At 41.6% G+C, this 23,578-nt stretch overlaps 1 protein-coding gene across 1 annotated transcript in view; it reads right to left on the reverse strand.

The window, feature by feature from the left end:
• Nucleotides 1–16,786: 16,786 nt before the first annotated feature.
• SH3GL2 (SH3 domain containing GRB2 like 2, endophilin A1) overlaps nucleotides 16,787–23,578 on the reverse strand; it is a 217,224-nt gene continuing 210,432 nt past the window's right edge. The window contains exon 9 of the mRNA XM_082401686.1: nucleotides 16,787–17,786. Within this exon, the coding sequence (XP_082257812.1) occupies nucleotides 17,728–17,786 (59 nt within the window). The 3' untranslated portion in view covers nucleotides 16,787–17,727. The remainder of the gene's footprint in view (nucleotides 17,787–23,578) is intronic.

The raw sequence follows: 23,578 nt of genomic DNA on the forward strand, positions 1-23,578 counted from the left end.
CCATGGTTTATAAAGTGAGGCATTCCCCAAACCTCATCCCAGTGAAAAGGGGCATATTTCAGTCTTGTCAGAATTCTTATGGGAACTCTTAAAAAATCTTACAGGAATTCTTACAATCACCAGGTGGTGCTTGAGAACCCACAAGATCAAAACCAAAATCTTTGGGTCTTTAATCGATGGGAAATTTATAAGCATTTGCTGTGCCTCTGGTATATTAGTAAACTCCGAAAAGTTACAGAATGTAAGCAAACCTTGATCTTCAAGACATCTTGCATGGGAGACATATCCACGTTATTGTTAAGACAAAGGACCTTAAGGAGTCCCTGGCACATAGAAAGACACCAACAAAAAGCAGCTTTGGTGATTAGCCTCTGCACTAGAATAGAGGCATAGGGGGTTATAAAAACTGCTACGGCAGCACCAGGAGAGCCTGTCATGAGTACGCTGTGTAAGATCTTACAGAGAAGGTGCTTTGAGCAGAGGCTTGGAGAATCAGTATGAAGTTTCCAGGGAAAAAGGAAAGAGCATTCCAGGCAGAAGGAACAGCATGGAGAAAAGCAAAGGCTTGAATGTACATCTTACTAAAGGAACACGAGTGTGGCCAGTACCAAGAGACCATAGGGTTGAAAAGATGGGGTGGGAGAAGATGCAGACGTGAAGATCAACTGGGCCAGATTATGAAGGGCTTGAAGTTCGGGATTTATTCTGTAGACAATGGGAGGCAAAGTGTTGAGGGGGAGAGTGATGAGATCAAACTTGTGATTTAGAGACATCATTTTGGGGGTAAAAAATAAAATAAAAGACTGGGTAGGATTGATGAGGGGCAGGGAATGCAATTAGGAGGTTGGTGATGTGGGAATGGGGGAGACATGATGAGGAGGGGACCTAAAACAGGCGGTGAGCTGCAGAGAAGGTGAGATATGGGAAACATTTAAAAGACAGGCTTTTTCATTATGAATTATTGTGCTATTATTCTTTCCAAGTTATTGGGTATACTTCTAAATGAGGTTCATCTCTATAAACTGCAAGTTCTTGAGGAAAAAAAAAGCCTGGAGTTTGCTCTCCATTCCTACCTGTACCCAGAGAGGCCTAGCCCGTTACACTTCGCGCCATTTGGTGGCAGCTCTCTGAATTACAGGCACAGAGCCCAGAAGAATTAAAATCTGCCCTGATCACGGAGATTCTCGCCAACCTGACTCGAAATAATGACAAATACCACACTGAGGTTTCATTGCACTTTTTCAGAAGGGATATAAAATGTTCTTTCTTGGAGGTATAGGGATAAAAATTTTAAAGGTGGCTTTCTTTAGCTAACAAAATGAAATGCTTCATTCTAGATAAAAGAGCAGAAAGAGGATTGGGGGAAACAGAGGCCACAAAGGGAAAAACCTTTGGTGCTCATGTTACACCTCGCAGATCATCCAAACCTGATGAACAGACTGCTGTCAATCATAGAACAATGAAGGAAGCCCCTATGCTGAAGTCCTGTTATTTGAAATCAGAAATCCTCACTGTTGGGACTTCCCTGGTGGTCCAGTGGGTAAGACTCTGAGCTCCCAGTGCAGGGGGCCCAGGTTCGATCCCCTGGTCGGGGAACTAGATCCCGCGTGCATGTCGCAACTAAGAGTCTGCATGCTACAACTAAAGATCCCGCCTGCTGCAATTAAGACCCGGCGCAGCCAAAATAAATAAAGAAAAAAAAAAAAGAAATCCTCACTGTTAACGGCAGCATAAACAACAGCTGTTCAGTGCTAGGTTTGGTGTTAGGGATACAAGAGCTTAAGATGGATGATGACTAGTTTGGCTTCAGTTTAAATGCATCCTAAGAAAAGAAAGGGAAGGGCTTCCCTGGTGGCACAGTGGTTAAGAATCTGCCTGCGACACAGGTTTGAGCCCTGATCTGGGAAGACCCCACATGCTGCAGAGCAACTAAGTCTGTGTGCCACAACTACTGAGCCTACGCTCTAGAGCCCGCGAACCACAACTACTGAGTCCGTGTGCCACAACTACTGAAGCTCGTGCGCCTAGAGCCTGTGCTCCACAAGGAAGAGTAGCTCCCCCTCGCCGCAACTAGAGAAAGCCCATGTGCAGCAATGAAGACCCAATGCAGCCAAAAATAAATAAATAAAATAAATAAATTTATTTTTAAAAAAAAGAAAGAAAAGAAAGGGGAAAACGAGACCCTGGATTTGGCCACTCTCTCTCTTATATACGTTTCATATAATCAATCCATCGCAAATCTCAGGAACTCTGTCTTTAAAGTCTTTCAAATACAGACCAATTTGACCACTACATACCACCTCTGCCACTGCCACTGTGTTCCGGCCACCAGCACCTCTTGCTTGGACTCTGCATTAACCCCCAGGCTGTTCTCCGTGCTTCCACTATTGACCATCCGTCCCATGGTTTCTCATCACACTGTGAAGAAAATCCCAGTCCTAACCAGGCCCCCCAGCTCTCCCTGCCCCACCCCTGATACCTCCCCAACCTCATCTCCCACCACCTTCCCCACACAGCCCTGCTCCAGCTCTTCTGGCCTCTTTCCATCCCTTCAGCTCACCAGGCACTCTCTGCTTTGGGGTCTCTGCACTTGCTGAACTCTCTGTCTGGAATGTTCTCCCCTCTATGGCACACACCTAAAACTGCACCCTCTTTGTTTCTCTAACCCTTCAGCATGCTGTATTTTTTCCCCCCATGGGATTTTTCCTTGTATTTTATTATATTTTTTTAAATTTAATTTTATATCCCTCCCTGGAACATAAGCTCCATGAGGTCAGGGACTTAATATGTTTTATTTATTGCTGTAGTCCAGTGATGAGAATAGCACTGGGTACATGGTAGGTTCTCAAATATTTATTAAACATGTGAAAGACTGACTGGATGAATGAACAACCCATTACCCTCACTTCCTAAACCAGACTCATTCCCCCTCCATTCCTCAAATAATATTCACTTTTACTATCACAACTCATCAAAACCACCCTAGGCCAACCCCGCCTAAGTGAGGGGTGGAGCAGGCTTTGGAGCCCTGAAAGGTTAGTACGTTTGCATGACACCATATTATGCTCTTCAGACCCCTTCAGCTACTGTCAAGAACTCAGCAGCTGCACCCACTCTGCCTAAGGAGGGGAATTTTTGAGCCTGTGTGGATTCAGCAATAAACCTCAGACGATTAAGTGAAGGTGTGCCATCGCTCTACACGACTCCAATATATTCTTTGGATGCATTATACAAACAAGATATAACTTTAAATATCTAATGTATGATTTCAGCCTCTTAATTAAGAAACTTCAAATCAGCACCTCTTTGGGGGAAAATGAAAATAAAAGCAAGTTTAATGCTGAAGGAATCAAACTACCACCAAAGGGCACTCTAGTCAAAGGCCAGAGTGCCCTCTACTGGCTATGGGCAGCTAACCAAACCATGGGGAAAAACCACAAAGAGGAAGTGGCTTTATATTCAAATCCACAAATGGGATTATTAAAAATATTTCAGCCCCTTCAAAGAAAATGGACTGTAGCTATAACAGGGGGAAAAGCCTCAGTCCCGGCTTTCAAGGGGGTTGAAGATTGCTATGAGGAATGGAAATTTGGAATTAGAGTAGGATAAATGATGTAATTCAGAACACACGCTGGACATATAATCCAGTGGGCAGGGGGGAGGGGTGATATCTGAGCCGAGGTTTGTAAGGGGCTAGGAGGTAGCCAGTGAAGGCACTGCTGTGTACATACGGGGAGTTAGATTCCAAGTGATGGATCTATGAAGGCAGAGGCAGGGAGGTGACAGAGAACATGCTCAAGGGCTCTAGGAGTTGAAAGCTGTGACAACTGCTCTTTCTTTTAATTGAAGTACAGTTGATTTACAAGACTGTGTTAGTTTCAAGTACATAGCACAGTGATTCAGTATTTTTGCAGAATATACTCTATTATAGGTTTTTACAAGATAATGGGTATAATTCTCCAGGCTCTACAGTATATCCTTGTTGCTTATCTATTATATATACGTAGTGGCCTGTGTCTGTTAATCCATGCATTTATATATACTAATAATGAAATATCAGAAGGAGAAAGTAAAAAAAAATCCTGTTTAAAATCACATCAAAACAAAATTCCTGGGAGGTGAAAGATCTATACTCTAAAAACTATAAAACTCTGATGAAGGAAATTTAATATGATTCAAAGAAATGGAAAGATATCCCATGCTCTTGGATTGGAAGAATTCCTATTGTTACAATGGCCATACGACCCAAAGCAATTTACAAATTTAATGCAATCCCTATAAAAATACCCATGACATTTTTCACAGAATTAGAGCAAATAATCCTAAAATTTATATAGAACAACAGAAGACCCTGAATTAAAAACAGCTCTTGGGGAGATCTTCAAGATGGTGGAGGAGTAAGACGTAGAGATCAGCTTCCTCCCCACAAATACATCAGAAATACATCTACATGTGGAACAACTCCTACAGAACACCTAGTGAATGCTGGCAGAAGACCTCAGACCTCCCAAAAGGCAAGAAACTCCCCCACGTACCTGGGTAGGGCAAAAGAAAAAACAAATAACAGAGACAAAAGAATAGGGATGAAAGCTGCACCTCTGGGAGGGAGCTGTGAAGGAGGAAAAGTTTCCACACACTATGAAGGCCCTTCAAGGGTGGAGACAGGGCTTGGTTGGGGGGAAGCTTTGGAGCCACGGAGGAGAGCACAGCAACAGGGGTGTGGAGGGCAAAGCAGAGAGATCCCCGCACAGAGTATCAGTGCCGACCAGCACTCACCAGCCTGAGAGGCTTGTCTGCTCACCTGCCAGGATGGGCGGGGGCTGGGAGCTGAGGCTCGGGCTTCGGTCGGATCCCAGGGAGAGGACTGGGGTTGGCTGCGTGAACACAGCCTGAAGGGGGCTAGTGCGCCACAGCTAGCTGGGAGGGAGTCCAGGAAAAAGTCCAGACCTGCCTAAGAGTCAAGAGACCATTGTTTCGGGGTGCGCAAGGAGAGGGAATTCAGAGTACCGCCTAAACGAGCTCCAGAGACAGGCGCGAGCCGCGGCTCTCAGCGTGGACACCAGAGACAGGCATGAAATGCTAAGGCTGCTGCTGCCGCCACCAAGAAGCCTGTGTGCAAGCACAGGTCACTATCCATACCTCCCCTCCCAGGAGCCTGTGCAGCCCACCTCTGCCAGGGTCCCGTGATCCAGGGACAACTTCCCCCAGAGAACACACGGCGCGCCTCAGGCTGGTGCAACGTCATGCCGGCCTCTGCCACCACAGGCTCACCACACATTCCATACCCCTCCCTCCCCGCTGGCCTGAGTGTGCCAGAGCCCCCGAAGCAGCTGCTACTTTAACCCCGTCCTATCTGAGCAAAGAACAGATGCCCTCAGGCGACCTACATGCAGAGGCACGGCCAAATCCAAAGCTGAACCCCAGGAGCTGTGCGAACAAAGAAGAGAAAAGGAAATCTCTCCCAGCAGCCTCAGGAGCAGCGGATTAAATCTCCACAATCAACTTGATGTACCCTGCATCTCTGGAATACCTGAATAGACAATGAATCATCTCAAAAATGAGGCAGTGAACTTTGGGAGCAACTGTAGATGTGGGGTTTGCTTTCTGCAGCAATTTATTTCTGGTTTTATGTTTATTGTAGTTTAGTATTTAGAGTTCATTATCATTGGTAGATTCGTTTCTTGATTTGGTTGCTCTCTTCCTTTTTTTTTATATATAGATTTTTTTTTCTCTTTTTGTGAGTGTTTATGTGTATGCTTCTTTGTGTGATTTTGTCTCTATAACTTTGCTTTTACCGTTGGTCTTAGGGTTCTGTCTGTCCGTTTTGTTTTTTGTTTTTTTGGGTTTTTTAGTACAGTTTTTAGCGCTTGTTATCATGGTGGATTTGTTTTTTGGTTTGGTTGCTCTCTTCTTTTCTTTCTTCCTTCTTTTTAATTACTCCTTAATTTTTTTTATTTTTAATATTTTAAAAAATTTTTTATTTTAATAACTTTATTTTATTTTATTTTATTTTTTCTTTCTTTCTTTCTTTTTTTCTCCTTTTCCTTCTGAGCCATGTGGCTGACAGGGTCTTGGTGTTCTGTCTGGGTGTCAGGCCTGTGTCTCTGAGGTGGGAGAGCCAAGTTCAGGACACTGGTCCACCAGAGACCTCCCAGCTCCACGTAATATCAAATGGTGAAAGCTCTCCCAGGGATCTCCATCTGAGCGTTAAGACCCAGCTCTGCTCAATGACCAGCAAGCTACAGTGCTGGACACCCTATGCCAAACAACTAGCAAGACAGGAACACAACCCAACCCAATAGCAGAGAGGCTGCCTAAAATCATAATAAGGTCACAGACACCCCAAAACACACCACCGGACACAGTCCTGCCCACCAGCAAGATGAGATCCAGCCTAATCCACCAGAACACAGGCACCAGTCCCCTCCATGAGGAAGCCTGCACAACCCACTGAAACAACCTTAACCACTGGGGGCAGACACCAAAAACAATGTGAACTACAAACCTGCAGCCTGCGAAAAGGAGACCCCAAACACAGTAAGTTAAGCAAAATGAGAAGACAGAGGAACACACAACTGATGAAGGAGCAAGGTAAAAACCCACCAGACCAAACAAATGAAGAGGAAATAGGCAGTCTACCTGAAAAAGAAATCAGAGTAATGATAGTAAAGATGATCCAAAATCTTGGAAATAGAAGGGAGAAAATACAAGAAACGTTTAACAAGGACCTAGAAGAACTAAAGAGGAAACAAACAATGATGAATAACACAATCAATGAAATTAAAAATTCTCTAGAAGGGATCAATAGCAGAATAACTGAGGCAGAAGAACGGATAAGTGACCTGGAAGAAAAAATAGTGGAAATAACTACCACAGAGCAGAATAAAGAAAAAAAGAATGAAAAGAATTGAGGACAGTCTGAGAGACCTCTGGGACAACATTAAACACACCAACATTCAAATTATAGGGGTCCCAGAAGGAGAAGAGAAAAAGAAAGGGACTGAAAAAATATTTGAAGAGATTATAGTTGAAAACTTCCCTAATATGGGAAAGGAAATAGTCAATCAAATCCAAGAAGTGCAGAGAGTCCCACACAGGATAAATCCAAGGAGAAACACGCCAAGACACATATTAATCAAACTATCAAAAATTAAATACAAAGAAAAAATATTAGAAGCAGCAAGGGAAAAACAACAAATAACATACAAGGGAATCCCCAGAAGGTTAACAGCTGATCTTTCAGCAGAAACACTGCAAGCCAGAAGGCAGTGGCAGGACATATTTGAAGTGATGAAAGAGAAAAACCTACAACCAAGATTACTCTGCCCAGCAAGGATCCCATTCAGATTTGATGGAGAAATCAAAAGCTTTACAGACAAGCAAACACTAAGAGAATTAATCACCACCAAACCAGCTTTACAACAAATGCTAAAGAAAATTCTCCAGGTGGGAAACACAAGAAGAAAAAGACCCACAGAAACAAACCCAAAACAATTAGGAATATGGTAATAGGAACATGCATATCGATAATAACCTTGAATGTAAATGGATTAAATGCCCCAACCAAAAGACACAGACTGGCTGAATGGATACAAAAACAAGACCCGTATATATGCTGTCTACAAGAGACCCATTTCAGGCCTAGGGACACATAAGACTGAAAGTGAGGGGATAGAAAAAGATATTCCATGCAAATGGAAATCAAAAGAAAGCTGGAGTAGCAATTCTCATATCAGACAAAATAGACTTTAAAATAAAGACTATTACAAGAGACAAAGAAGGACACTACATAATGATCAAGGGATCAATCTAAGAAGAAGCTATAACAATTGTAAATATTTATGCACCCAACATAGGAGCATCTCAATACATAAGGCAAATGCTGACAGCCATAAAAGGGGAAATCGACAGTAACACAGTCATAGTAGGGGATTTTAACACCCCACTTTCACCAATGGACATATCAACCAAAATGAATATAAATAAGGAAACACAAGCTTTAAATGATACATTAAACAAGATGGACTTATCTGATATTTTTAGGACATTCCATCCAAAAACAACAGAATACACTTTCTTCCCAAGTGCTCATGGAACATTCTCCAGGATAGATCATATCTTGGGTCACAAATAAAGCCTTGGTAAATTTAAGAAAATTGAAATCATATCAATATCTTTTCCGACCACAACACTATGAGACTAGATATCAATTACAAGAAAAAATCTGTAAAAAATACAAACACATGGAGGCTAAACAATACATTACTAAATAACCAAGAGATCACTGAATAAATCAGAGGAAATCAAAAAATACCTACAAACAAATGACAGTGAAAACACGATGACACAAAACCTTTGGGAAGCAGCAAAAGCACTTCTTAGAGGAAAGTTTATAGCAATATAATCCTACCTCAAGAAACAAGAAACATCACAAATAAACAACCTAGCCTTACACCTAAAGCAATTAGAGAAAGAAGAACAAAAAAAAAACCAAAGTTAGCAGAAGGAAAGAAATCATAAAGATCAGATCAGAAACAAATGAAATAGAAATGAAGGAAACAATAGCAAAGATCAATAAAACTAAAAGCTTCTTTGAGAAGCTTTGACAAGATAAACAAAATTGATAAACCATTAGCAAGACTCATCAAGAAAAAAAAGGAGAAGACTCAAATTAATAGAATTAGAAATGAAAAAGGAGAAGTAACAACTGCCACTGCAGAAATACCAAGGATCATGAGAGATTATTACAAGCAACTATATATCAATAAAATGGACAACCACAAACAAATGGACAAATTCTTAGAAAAGCACAACCTTCCGAGACTGAACCAGGAAGAAATAGAAAATATAAACAGACCAATCACAAGCACTGAAATTGAGACTGTGATTAAAAATCTTCTAACAAACAAAAGTCTAGGAACAGATGGCTTCACAGGCGAATTCTATCAAACATTTAGAGAAGAGCTAACACCTATCCTTCTCAAACTCTTCCAAAATATACCAGAGGGAGGAACACTCCCAAACTCATTCTACGAGACCACCATCACCCTGATACCAAAACCAGACAAAGATGTCACAAAGAAAGAAAACTACAGGCCAATATCGCTGATGAACATAGATGCAAAAATCCTCAACAAAATACTAGCAAACAGAATCCAGCAGCACATTAAACGGATCATACACCATGATCAAGTGGGGTTTATCCCAGGAATGCAAGGATTCTTCAATATATGCAAATCAATCAATGTGATACACCATATTAACAAATTGAAGGAGAAAAACCATATGATCATCTCAATAGATGCAGAAAAAGCTTTTGACAAAATTCAACACCCATTTATGATAAAAACCCTACAGAAAGTAGGCACAGAGGGAACTTACCTCAACATAATAAAGGCCATATATGACAAACCCACAGCCAACATCTTTCTCAATGGTGAACAACTGAAACCGTTTCCTTTAAGATCAGGAACAAGACAAAGCTGTCCACTCTCACCACTATTATTCAATATAGTTTTGGAATTTTTAGCCACAGCCATCAGAGAAGAAAAAGAAATAAAAGGAATCCAAATCAGAAAAGAAGAAGTAAAGCTGTCACTGTTTGCAGATGGCATGATAGTATACATAGAGAATCCTAAAGATGCTACCAGAAAACTACTAGAGCTAATCAATGAATTTGGTAAAGTTGCAGGATACAAAATTAATGCACAGAAATCTCTTGCATTCCTATACACTAATGATGAAAAATCTGAAAGAGAAGTTAAGGAAACACTCCCATTGACCACTGCAACAAAAAGAATAAAATACCTAGGAATAAACCTACCTAAGGAGACAAAAGACCTGTATGCAGAAAACTATAAGACACTGAGGAAAGAAATTAAAGATGATACAAATAGATGGAGAGATATACCATGTTCTTGGATTGGAAGAATCAACATTGTGAAAATGACTATACTACCCAAAGCAATCTACAGATTCAATGCAATCCCAATCAAATTACCAATGGCATTTTTTATGGAACTAGAACAAAAAATTTCTCAATTTGTATGGAAACACAGAAGACCCTGAATAGACAAAGCAATCTTGAGAAAGAAAAACGGAGCTGGAGGAATGAGGCTCCCTGACTTCAGACTATACTACAAAGCTACAGTAATCAAGACAGTATGGTACTGGCACAAAAACAGAAATATAGATCAATGGAACAGGATAGAAAGCCCAGAGATAAACCCACGCACATATGGTCACCTTATTTTTGATAAAGGAGGCAAGAACATACAATGGAGAAAAGACAGCCTCTTCAATAACTGGTGCTGGGAAAACTGGGCAGCTACATGTAAAAGAATGAAATTAGAACACTCCCTAACACCATACACAAAAATAAACTCAGAATGGATTAAAGACCTAAATGTATGGCCAGACACTATCAAACTCTTAGAGGAAAACATAGGCAGAACACTCTATGACATAAATCACAGCAAGATCCTTTTTGACCCACCTCCTAGAGAAATGGAAATAAAAACAAAAATAAACAAATGGGACCTAATGAAACTTAAAAGCTTTTGCACAGCAAAGGAAAACATAAACAAGATGGAAAAGACAACCCTCAGAATGGGAGAAAATATTTGCAAATGAAGCAACTGATAAAGGATTAATCTCCAAAATTTACAAGCAGCTCATGCAGCTCAATACCAAAAAAACAAACAACCTAATCCAAAAATGGGCAGAAGACCTAAACAGACATTTCTCCAAAGAAGATATACAGATTGCCAACAAACACATCAAAGGATTCTCAACATCACTAATCATTAGAGAAATGCAAATCAAAACTACAATGAGGTATTCACCTCACACCAGTCAGAATGGCCATCATCAAAAAATCTACAAACAATAAATGCTGGAGAGGGTGTGGAGAAAAGGCAACCCTCTTGTGCTTTTGGTGGGAATGTAAATTGATACAGTCACTATGGAGAACAGTATGGAGGTTCCTTAAAAAACTAAAAATAGAACTATCATATGACCCAGCAATCCCCTACTCAGGATATACCCAGAGAAAACTATAATTCAAAAAGAGTCATGTACCGCAATGTTCATTGCAGCTCTATGTACAATAGCCAGGACATGGAAGCAACTTATGTGTCTATCGACAGATGTATGGATAAAGAAGAGGTGGCACATATATACAATGGAATATTACTCAGCCATAAAAAGAAACGAAATTGAGTTATTTGTAGTGAGGTGGATGGACCTAGAGTCTGTCATACAGAGTGAAGTAAGTCAGAAAGAGAAAAACAAATGCTGTATGCTAACACATATATATATGGAATCTAAAAAAAAAAAGTGGTTCTGATGAACCTAGGGGCAGCCCTCTTATGCCCTTAGGGCTTAAGCCACTCCTGGTTACATATTGTTATTTCTAACCAAAGTATGCTCACTGATAACGCTCATACTCTGTGACATGAGGAGTAATGGAAGGTTTTAAAAAGGCTGATAACTATCAGAGAACAAATGGAAGAGGACAAGATGAGAAGCCAGAGGGCAGTTAGGAGACTTGTAAAAATTCAAGTGTGGGGACTTCCCTGGTGGCACACTGGTTAAGAATCTGCCTGCCAATGCAGGGGACATGGGTTCAAGCCCAGGTCTGGGAAGATCCCACATGCCATGGAGCAACTACACCCGTTAGCCACAACTACTGAAGTCCACGCACCTAGAGCCCGTGCTCCACAACAAGAGAAGCCACCACAGTGAGAAGCCTGTGCACTGCAACGAAGACCCAATGCAGCCAAAAATAAATTTTAAAAAAATAAGAAAAAAAGTGCAAGTGTGGATGGGGAGGGAGGCAGAGATTAGGACCTGGCCTCTGAACTACTAAGAATGGAAGAGAAGGGGGGAAAAAATGTTTAGAAAGTAAAATGGACAGTATTTGGTTATGTAGGGAGCTGGAACATGAGATGAAGGGAGAAGTCAAGAGTGAATCCCAAGTTTGGGGCCTGGATAATAAGTAGGTAGGTCACTCCTGGATATGCAGAATTTCGGAGAAGAAGCAGGTCACGGATGGGAGGGAAATGATGAATTCTGCTTGGGACATGCTGAATTTCAGGAGCCAAGTGGAGTCCAGGGGGCAGTTGAATTTTATATCTGGAGCTCAGAAGATCTGGATTTAAGATAAAGATTTTCAACATATCTACAAGGACATGGTTATTGAAGCCATGGAAGCAGATCTGGTCACTTTCCTTGGAGCATATTTAGAGTGAGGGAGACAAGAGGAGAGGGTCAGGGAAGAGACACTGTGATGGTCAACATTGAGAGACAGATAGGAATGAAGGCTCCATTGATTCTAAGAATGCCAAAGGGAGAGAGTGAAGAGAATGAAGTGTTTCCCCAATGGCAAAGAAACAAAGGTTCCAGAAGGAAACGTCCTACTTCAGAGGAGATAAGTGAAATGACACACTTGGTGACCTTAACCCTTGGTGAGCACTGGGTAAGAAGCAAGTGTTGGTGACGTTGAAAAGATGAAATGGATATGACCCAAGTAGATGTCCTTTCAGGAAGAAGCCTGTGAAAAGGAAGAGAGAGATGGAAGGATAATTAGGGAAGGCATGGGGCCCAGAGAAGGGTATCTTTTCAAGATGTGGGAGGTTTCAGTGTGTTTACATGCTGAGGGGAAGGAACCAGCAGAGGAGGTGGGCAGAGGTATGAGAGAGGGGATTGAGGAGATAATTGAAGAGGTGAGACCCTGAAGTTTCTCGGGGGGGAGTTGGAAGCATAAACTTGGCAAACCATTTCAGATCACAGTTCCTTCTAAAGCAAATTACTCTTTGGTGGAAAATTCAATCCCAGTCAATAACGGGGTCCTCCTCCCTCCCAAAATCATGAAAGGTTCCTAGCATCAAAACATCTAGAAGCCACTCTGGTTGTTCACCACACTGGTTAGCACAGGGCGCAGAGATGCTCACTCTTCAAGCCTGCAGGGCCCAATCTGCTTTGAGGGAGACTGTGAGCCCATAGGCCTGGGGGTGGGCATCCTTAGATTTATCACATAGACAACCCACTATTCCCCAGGGCCCTACCACTGAGTCCCCATCACTCAGGGGAATTCTCCTCTCCTTTCTACCTTTAGGATCCTCCTGATCTGTGAGAAATCATTCTCCTCTCTTCTTGCCTTTACGGGCCAGCCCTTCTCTACCTGCCCCCTTTTCCATAAACTTGAGTATTTACAGAGAACATGGATTCCAGCAACCTCTGTTACTCCATTTGCCACAAACCATCCCTGAGATGGGGGGTCGTGGGCATGGAGATGGGTGAGGAACACAGGGCAAGCACAAATTAACATCACAATAAATTATTCTGTCATGGAGGTAGAATCCAAAATTCAGGTTGAAAAATGCATCAACCTTCACAAGAGAAGAAAATCTCTTCGAGGCAGGGCAGGAATTTAAGGATTTCTCCAGCTGAGCAGAAAGAATGTCTACTAAAAGTGATAGAGATGGCATAAGGGAGGGACAGGTACCCTGAGGATTGTGGTACAAGTCCAAAACAGCTGTTGTGAGGAAGGGGAGAGGGAACAGGGAAGTACTGCTAGCAATGTTAAGTCCTTGGCTGGAGTTAGAAAACACTCACTGTTATGGCATGCATCTGTGTTATTGTGTGATTTTTTCCAGTAAGCCTGGCGGCCCTAGGGCAGGGAAGAAAGCACACAGCTGCATCATGGGATGGAATGGGATGCTGCCAGAGACACGGCAGAAAGACAAAGGGATGAAGCAGACAAGGGTACTAGCTAGAGACCAGTTACAATGGGGACCATGGAATGTAGGTCAAGAGTAGACTACTGCTGTTCAAGATCTCTGAGGCAATGCAGTTCTAGGTGGTGGTCATGGAGGGGAAGTGAAAACACCAAGCAGCTAAGCTAGAAAGTTGAACTGGCTATAGTGAAAGTAACCAGGATGATCAGAAGACAGTGGAAAGAAGTCTCTGAGCCACTTGTCAAAATCATCAGCGAAGGTGGTGGGTGGTGATTGACAGAATGGAACAATAAAGACAGGGACAGGCAGATGCATGAGCCTCGCAGCCTCTCCTTACAAGAACACAGGAGAGCTGTGGTTTGGAAGCAGCAACAGAAAACTTGGAGGACACTGACCTTACTCCTCTCAGGAAGCGGTTCTCAACATTGCCTCTCACCCATGGAGTGTCTACAAATGAGTTCAGGATCACACCCCAGAGATTCTGACTGGGACTCTTGGTCTAGCCTAACACATCATTTTAGATGAGGAATCAAGATCCAGGAGGAAGGAAGTGACATGCAAGCCCTCATCATTCAGACCCCACTTGGTGGCCTTTCCATTATGCCTCCCTGATGCTCTGTTTGGGCTCTCTTGTTTTAGAGTTGCCTTAACAGGAGGAGGGGGAGGATGGGGGGAAGTAACAAGAGGAGGGGGGAAGAGGGGGAGGAGGAGGAGAAGAAGACCAACCCAGTTCAGAAAGTTACTCAGTTACAAAGTATTATTAGCAATAATAATAGCCCATCAGAAAGCACTGCAGGCTTTCTGGGTGACATGGTTTTGGAAAGGGCTTGTTGCATGGAAATTGTCTGAACCCAGAGCTGGGATTCTCCATGTGGCCCTCTTGGCACCCAGAGGGTGGGCTCCCAGCCACCCTTGTGGGGCCATGTGGACCCTATAGAACCAGGACAGATGCCAATTCCTGCTTCTTTTGCCCTGAAACCCACCCTTGTTTTATAGGACTTGTTAAAGTTGATGTCCCCTCCACTCAAACACAGCTGCTATATGAGAAATAAATCCTAAGAGGCTAAAACAATCCCAAGAACAAAAGGGTCCTTTAAGAGGGCTGGACTCTCTGCAACTCAAATTCTAGCTCTGCTACTCACCCTTGTGTGATCTTAGGGAAATTATTAAATCTCTGTGCCTTGGTTTCCTCATATATAAAATGGGGATTACTAATAGTTCTACTTTATCAGGTCATTGTAAGGAATTATGTGAAATAATCCAAGTAAACTATTTAGCACAGAAGACGTGGAGTTCCCATCTCCCCACAACTAGTACGCCTGCCAGATGCTGGTGAGAGACCTCGATGCTCAAGGAGACAGGAGGAACCCCCAGGCGAACTGGTAGGATGTGGCAGGACTGAGGGGGGAGGAGAAGTGGAGGCTGGACAGGAGCAGCACCCCTGAGGGGTGGCTGAGAGGGGGGAGGGGTTCCCATGCCTGGAGGGACCCTCGGGGGCTCAGATCAGGGGGGAGCATGCCCAGGATTTTCCCTTCCCGATCGGCCGGGGAAGTCTGCCCGGCTCTTGGGCCAGGTCCTATGCTCTCAGAGGGCCCCACTGGGCCGTGTTGGTTCTGGGGGCATAGGAGGGAGGCTGGGGGAGAAGAGGAAAGGCAGGAAGGAGGGGCCCATCGGGATGGGAAGAGAGGCAGAGGAGTGAAGGACGTTTGCCCCACCCACTCGAGCCTGGGAAACCTGCTGGGCTCCCAGGTGGGGTCCCCTGCCCTCTGAGACCAGAGGCAGGAGGCACGCCTGGGCCCCGTTGGTTCTGTTGAGCCTAAGTCCCCCCACCCACAGCCCCCAGGGCCTTTTCCAGCCCTGTGGGTCCTAAGCATAGGCCCCACCCACCACCCAAACCCCACCTCTGCTTAGGCCCCGCCCTCCACAGCCAAGGCCTTTTCCACCTTTTTTTTCTTCTCCTCCTCCTCTTTACTACTGTGGTTCTGTTTTACCTTCTGGTTGTTGTTTTATCCATATTTTTATTTTTATATTCTTTCTAATATAATAGTTAGTTTCCTAATTTTATTTTTTACTTTGTTATTGTTGTCCTTTTTTTTTCTTTTTGCCACCCCACGTGGCTTGTGGGATCTTGGTTCACAAGGTGGGGGTCCAGCCGAAGCTCCCGTGGTGGGAGCTCCAACTCCGAACCACTGGACTAACAGAGAACCTCAGACCTCAGGGAATATTCATCAGCATGCAGTCTCCTGGAGGTCCTCATCTCGGCACCAAGACCCAGCTCTACCTGGCAGCCTACAAACTCCAGTGTTGGAAGCCTAAGGCCAAACAACCAGTAAGAGAGGAACGCAATCCCACTCATCAAAAAAAAAAAAAAAGTAAAAAATATGTCACAGATGAAGGAGCAAGGTGAAATCCTACAAGACCAAATAAATGAAGAGGAAATAGGCAATCTACCTGAAAAAGAATTCAGAATAATGATAGTAAAGATGATCCGAATCTCAGAAATAGAATGGAGCACGGATTGAGAAAATACAAGCAATGTTTAACAAAGATCTAGAAGAACTAAAGAACAAACAAACAGAGATGAACAACATAATAACTGAAATGAAAAATACACTAGAAGGAATCAATAACAGAATAACTGAGGCAGAAGAACGAATAAGTGAGATGGAAGACAAAATGGTGGAAATAATTGCCAAGGAGCAAAATAAAGAAAAAAGAATGAAAAGAATTGAACACAATCTCAGAGACCTCTGGGACAACACTAAATGCACCAACACTGTAATTATAGGGGTCCCAGAAGAAGAAGAGAAAAAGAAAGGGTCTGAGAAAATATTTGAAGAGATTATAGTGGAAAATTTCCCTAACATGGGAAAGGAAATATTCACCCAAGTCCAGGAAGCACAGAGAGTCCCATACAGGATAAACGCTAGGAGAAACACACCAAGACACGTATTAATCAAACTAACAAAAATTAAATTAAAAAATATATTAAAAGCAGCAAGGGAAAAACAAAAAATAACATACAAAGGAATCCCCATAAGGTTATCAGCTGATTTTTCAGCAGAAACTCTGCAGGCCAGAAGGGAGTGGCAGGATATACTTAAAGTGATGAAAGAGAAAAACCTACAACCAAGATTACTCTACCCAGCAAGGATCTCATTCAGATTCGACAGAGAAATCAAAAGTTTTTCAGACAAGCAAAAGCTAAGAGAATTCAGCACCACCAAACCAGCTTTACAACAAATGCTAAAGAAAATTCTCCAGGTGGGAAACATGAGAGAAGAAAAAGACCCACAAAAACAAACCCAAAACAATTAACAAAATGGTAATAGGAACATGCATATCAATAATAACCTTGAATGTAAATGGATTAAATGCCCCAACCAAAAGACACAGACTGGCTGAATGGATAAAAAGACAAGACTCATATATATGCTGTCTACAAGAGACCCACTTCAGACCTAGGGACACATACAGAGTGAAAGTGAAGGGATGGAAAAAGATATTCCATGCAAATGGAAATCAAAAGAAAGCTGCAGTAGCAATACTCGTATCAGATAAAATAGACTTTAAAATAAAGAATGTTACAAGAGATATGGAAGGACACTACATAATGATCAAGGGATCAATCCAAGAAGAAGATATAACAATTATAAATGTTTATGCACCCAACATGGGAGCACCTCAATACATAAGGCAAATGCTAACCACCATGAAAGGGGAAATCGTCAGTAACACAATCATAGTAGGGGACTTTAACACCCCGCTTACACCAATGGACAGATCATCCAAACAGAAGATAAATAAGGAAACACAAGCTTTAAATGACACAATAGACCAGATAAATTTAATTGATATTTATAGAACATTCCACCCAAAAGTGGCAGAATACAGTTTCTTCTCAAGTGCACACGGAACATTCTCCAGGATAGATCACATCTTGGGTCACAAATCAAGCCTCGGAAAACTTAAGAAAATTGAAATCATATCAAGCATCTTTTCTGACCACAACGCTATGAGACTGGGAATCAATTACAGGAAAAAAACCTGTAAAAAACACAAATACATGGAGGTTAAACAGTGTGCTACGAAATAACCAAGAGATCACTAAAGAAATCAAAGAAGAAATAAAATATCAACATAGAAACAAATGACAATGAAAACACGATGACCCAAAACCTATGGGAGGCAGCAAAAGCAGTTCTAAGAGGGAAGTTTATAGCAATTCAAGCTCACCTCAAGAAACAAGAAAAATCTCAAATTAACACTCTAACCCAACACTTAAAGCAACTAAAGAAAGAAGAACAAAGAAAGAAGAAGGAAAGAAAACATAAAGATCAGAGCATAAATACTTGAAATAGAAATGAAGAAAACAATAGCAAAGTTCAATAAAATTAAAAGCTGATTCTTTGAGAAGATAAACAAAATTGATAAACCATTAGCAAGACTCATCAAGAAAAAAAGGAGAAGACTCAAATCAATAGAATTAGAAATGAAAAAGGAGAAATCACAATTGACACCACAGAAATACAAAGGATTTTAAGAGACTACTACAAACAACTATATGCCAATAAAATGGACAACCATGAAGAAATGGACAAATTCTTGGAAAGGCACAATTTTCCAAGACTGAACCAGGAAGAATTGGAAACTATAAACAGACCAATCACAAGTAATGAAATTGAAACTGCAATTAAAAATCTTCCAACAAACAAAAGTCCAGGACCAGATGGCCTCACAGGCAAATTCTATCAAACATTTAGAGAAGAGCTAACACTGATTCTTCTCAAACTCTTCCAAAAAACTGCAGAGGGAGGAACACTCCCAAATTCATTCTACGAAGCCACCATCACCCTGATACCAAAACCAGACAAAGATATCACAAAAAAAGAAAATTACAGACCAATATCACTGATGAACATAGATGCAAAAATCCTCAACAAAATACTAGCAAAGAGAATCCAACAGCACATTAAAAGGATCATGCACCGGGCTTCCCTGGTGGCGCAGTGGTTGAGAATCTGGTTGCCAATGCAGGGAACACGGGTTCGAGCCCTGGTCTGGGAAGATCCCACATGCCGCGGAACAACTAGGCCCGTGAGCCACAATTACTGAGCCTGCGCGTCTGGAGCCTGTGCTCCGCAACAAGAGAGGCCGCGATAGTGAGAGGCCCGCGCACCGCAATGAAGAGTGGCCCCTGCTTGCCGCAACTAGAGAAAGCCCTCGCACAGAAACGAAGACCCAACACAGCCAAAAATAAATATAAAAATAAATTAATTAATTAAAGATTACTATTAAAAAAAGATTAAAAAAAAAAAAAAAGAGTGGCCCCCGCTCGCTGCAACCAGAGAAAGCCCGCGCACAGCAACTAAGACCCAACGCAGCCAAAAATAAAATAAATAAATAAATTTATTTAAAAAAAAAAAAAAGGATCATGCACCATGATCACGTGGGATTTATCCCAGGGATGCAAGGATTCTTCAATATATGCAAATCAATCAATGTGATACACCATATTAACAAATTAAGGAATAAAAACCATATGATCATCTCAATAGATGCAGAAAAAGCTTTTGACAAAATTCAACACCCAATTATGATAAAAACCCTCCAGAAAATGGGCATAGAGGGAACCTACCTCAACATACTAAAGGCCATATATGACAAACCCACAGCAAACATCATATTCAATGGTCAAAAACTGAAAGCATTTCCACCAAGAGCAGGAATAAGACAAGGATGTCCACTCTTGCCACTCTTATTCAACATAGTTTTGGAAGTCCTAGCCATGGCAATCAGAGAAGAAAAAGAAATAAAAGGAATACAAATTGGAAAAGAAGAAGTAAAACTGTCACTTTTTGCAGATGACATGGTATTATACATAGAAAATCCTAAAGATGCCACTAGAAAACTAGTAGAACTAATCAATGAATTTGGTAAGGTTGCAAGATACAAAATTAATGCACAGAAATCTCTGGCATTCCTATACACTAACAACGAAAAATCAGAAAGAAATCAAGGAAACAATCCCATTTACCATTGCAACAAAAAGAATAAAATTCCTAGGAATAAACTTACCTAAGGAGGCAAAAGACTTGTACTTAGAAAACTATAAAACACTGATGAAAGAAATCAAAGACAACATAAACATATGGAGAAATATACCATGTTCTTGGATTGGAAGAATCAATATTGTGAAAATGACTATACTACCCAAAGCAATCTACAGATTCAGTGCAAACCCTATCAAACTACCAATGGCATTCTTCACAGAATTAGAACAAAAAATTTTACAATTTGTATGGAAACACAAAAGACCCCGAATAGCCAAAGTAATCTTGAGAAAGAAAAATGGAGCTGGAGGAATCAAGCTCCCTGACTTCAAACTATACTACAAAGCTACAGTAATCAAGAGAGTATGGTACTGGCACAAAAACAGAAATAGATATCAATGGTAAAGGATAGAAAGCCCAGAGATAAACCCACGCACATATCATCACCTAATTTATGACAAAGGAGGCAAGAACATACAATGGAGAAAAGACAGCCTCTTCAATAAGCGGTGCTGGGAAAACTGGGCAGCTACATGTAAAAGAATGAAATTAGAACACTCCCTAACACCATACACAAAAATAAACTCAAAATGGATTAAAGACCTAAATGTAAGGCCAGACACCATAAAACTCTTAGAGGAAAACATAGGAAGAACACTTTGACATAACCACAGCAAGATCTTTTTTGACCCACCTCCTAGAGTAATGAAAATTAAAACAAAAAGAAAAAAATGGGACCTAATAAAACTTAAAAGCTTTTGCACAGCAAAGGAAACCATAAGCAAGATGAAAACAAAACCCTCAGAATGGGAGAAAATATTTGCAAATGAAACAACGGACAAAGGATTAATCTCCAAAATATACAAACAGCTCATGGAGCTCAATATCAAAAACACAAACAATACAATTAAAAAATGGGCAGAAGACCTAAATAGACATTTCACCAAAGAAGACATACAGATAGGCAAGAGGCACATGAAAAGATGCTCAACATCACTAATTATTAGAGAAATGCAAATCAAAACTATAATGAGGTATCATCTCACACTAGTCAGAATGGCCATTATCAAAAAATCTAGAAACAATAAATGCTGGAAAGGGTGTGGTGAAAAGGGAACCCTCTTGCACTGTTGGTGGGAATGTAAATTGATACAACCACTATGGAGAACAGTATGGAGTTTCCTTAAAAAACTAAAAACAGAACTACCATATGACCCAGCAATCCCACTACTGGGCATATACCCTGAGAAAACCGTAATTCAAAAAGAGTCATGTATCACAATGGTCATTGCAGCACTATTTACAATAGCCAGGACTTGGAAGCAACCTAAATGTCTGTCGACAGATGAAAAAAGAAGATGTGGCACATATATACAATGGAATATTACTCAGCCATAAAAAGAAACAAAATTGAGTTATTTGTAGTGAGGTGGATGGACCTAGAGTCTGTCATATAGAGTGAAGTAAGTCAGAAAGAGAAAAACAAATATGTATGCTAACACATATATATGGAATCTTAAAAAAAAAAAAGTGTTACTGATGAACCTAGTGGCAGGGCAGGAATAAAGACGTAGACAAAGAGAATGGGCTTGAGGACATGGCGGGGGGAGGGAGAAGCTGGGGCGAAGTGAGAGTAGCAGTGACATATATACACTACCAAATGAAAAGTAGTTAGCTGATGGGAAGCAGCAGCATAGCACAGGGAGGTCAGCTGGGTGTTTTGCGATGACCTAGAGGGGTGGGATAGGGAGGGTGGGAGGGAAGCTCAAGAGGGCGGGGATATAGGGATATATGTATGCATATAGCTGATTCACTTTGTTGTAAAACAGAATCTAACACAGTAACGTGAAGCAATTATACTCCAATAAAGATCTATTAAAAAATATATTTAGCAGTTTCTGGCAAACAACATGCACTCAGCATAACTTAATTCCTCTGGGCCTCAGTTTTCTCAGCTGCAAGACGGGGGTTGTTATGGATTGAATGTTTGTTTCCTCCCAAAATTCATATGTTGAAATCCTAACTTTCAGAGTGATAGCATTAGGCGGTGAGGCTTTTGGGAGGTGATTAGGTCATGAGGGTAGAGTCTTCATAAATGGAATTAATGCCTTCATAAAGGAAACTCCAGAGAGCTTTCTTGCCCCTTCTGCCCTGTGAGGACACAGTGAGAAGATATCCATCTCTATGAACGAGGAAGCAGCCTCTTACCAGACACCCCATCTGCTGGTGCCTTGGTCTTGGACTTCCCAGCCTCCAGAGCTGTGAGAAATAAATGTTTTTATTTAAGCCACCCAGTCTGGGGCATTTTTGTTATAGCAGCCTGAATGGACAAAGACAAGGATCAACAACAGCTCTTACCTAACTGGGCTGTTATACAGAAGTGTGAGAAACCATCCATGTAAAATATTAGAGCTGTTCCTGTCATATAATATGCTCTCAATCAATGTTGTTTATAATTCATTTATCTGCCCGCCAGAAATTCTACTCTTACATATGCTTGTCTAACTGTGTCATTTTTTTGACCCAAATAAGCTCTCTCTCCTTCATAAATTGATGTAAGGTGAAGGTGAAAGTTCTGTGCTTACTTAGAAGTAAAAGCACTGTAGCCAACCTCCTCAATAAAAATACCATAGGAATATGCTTTCTCCTCCATAAAAATACCATAGGAATATGCTTTCTCAGTATTGCACTAGCTAGAGAGACTTTAAAACATGGCATAGGTACCACTTAAGAGTTGCATTATTGGGCTTCCCTGGTGGCACAGTGGTTAAGAATCCGCCTGCCAATGCAAGGGACACGGGTTCAAGCCCTGGTCCAGGAAGATCACACACGCTGCAGAGCAACTAAGCCCGCGTGCCACAACCACTGAAGCCCACGCGCCTAGAGTCCATGCTCCACAACAAGAGAAGCCACCGCAATGAGAAGCCCACGCACCGCAACAAAGAGTAGCCCCTGCTCGCCACAACTAGAGAAAAGCCCACGCGCAGCAAAGAAGACCCAATGCAGCCAAAAATAAAAATTAATTAATTAAAAAAAAAAAAGAGTTACATTATTAATGTTAGCTGGACAATATGATGTCACACTATCTCAGGGTCTGACCATCAGCTGATTTTAGTCACTCCAAATCCTTAGTCTGACATTGGTGATAGCCCCAAACATACAACTGTAATTTGACATTCTCACCCAGAAGCCAATCAGCTCTGCGACTTAGATGTTCCTTCTGAAAAGTCCACTGTCCATCTTCAGGTCCAAAGAATGAAGTGAATCATTTTTGGAAAGCAAAGTCAATGACCTCCTTCAGATGTATGGACAAGTGTCACTCAAAGTCTTCATGCGCTTAACATGCTGAGTGCAAGGCCTAGAATTCCCCCAGCTAAAGATTCCAAAACTCTCCAGTTGACCTGCATCAGAAAACACATAAAATGCCATATTTTTAAGATAAAGGGGAGGTGGTGGTATGAACTCACTCATAAAGGGGAGTATGGCTCTTTACACAACTTGAACAGCCTCCAGCCATGTCCAGGGAAGGAACTTGACCAGTGAAAGGTGCATTCCAGACCTCCTGCAGGAATGGCCGGCCAGCCCCATGGTGGAAATAATTGCAACAGGCTGTCAGAGCACGGTAGGCTGAACATTACCACCAACAACTAGCTGAACTCAGATGAAGTACACTGAGATTAAAATTTAGCTTTCTGCACAGTTCACCCATGTAAAACAAACAAACAAAAAACCATGCAGATGGACTGATATGGCCTATTCAGCCTGTGTGATAGCTTTCCCACTAGC

Source organism: Balaenoptera borealis (assembly GCF_965194805.1).
Source record: "Balaenoptera borealis genome assembly, chromosome: 8".
In the NCBI taxonomy this organism is placed as follows: Eukaryota; Metazoa; Chordata; class Mammalia; order Artiodactyla; family Balaenopteridae; genus Balaenoptera; species Balaenoptera borealis.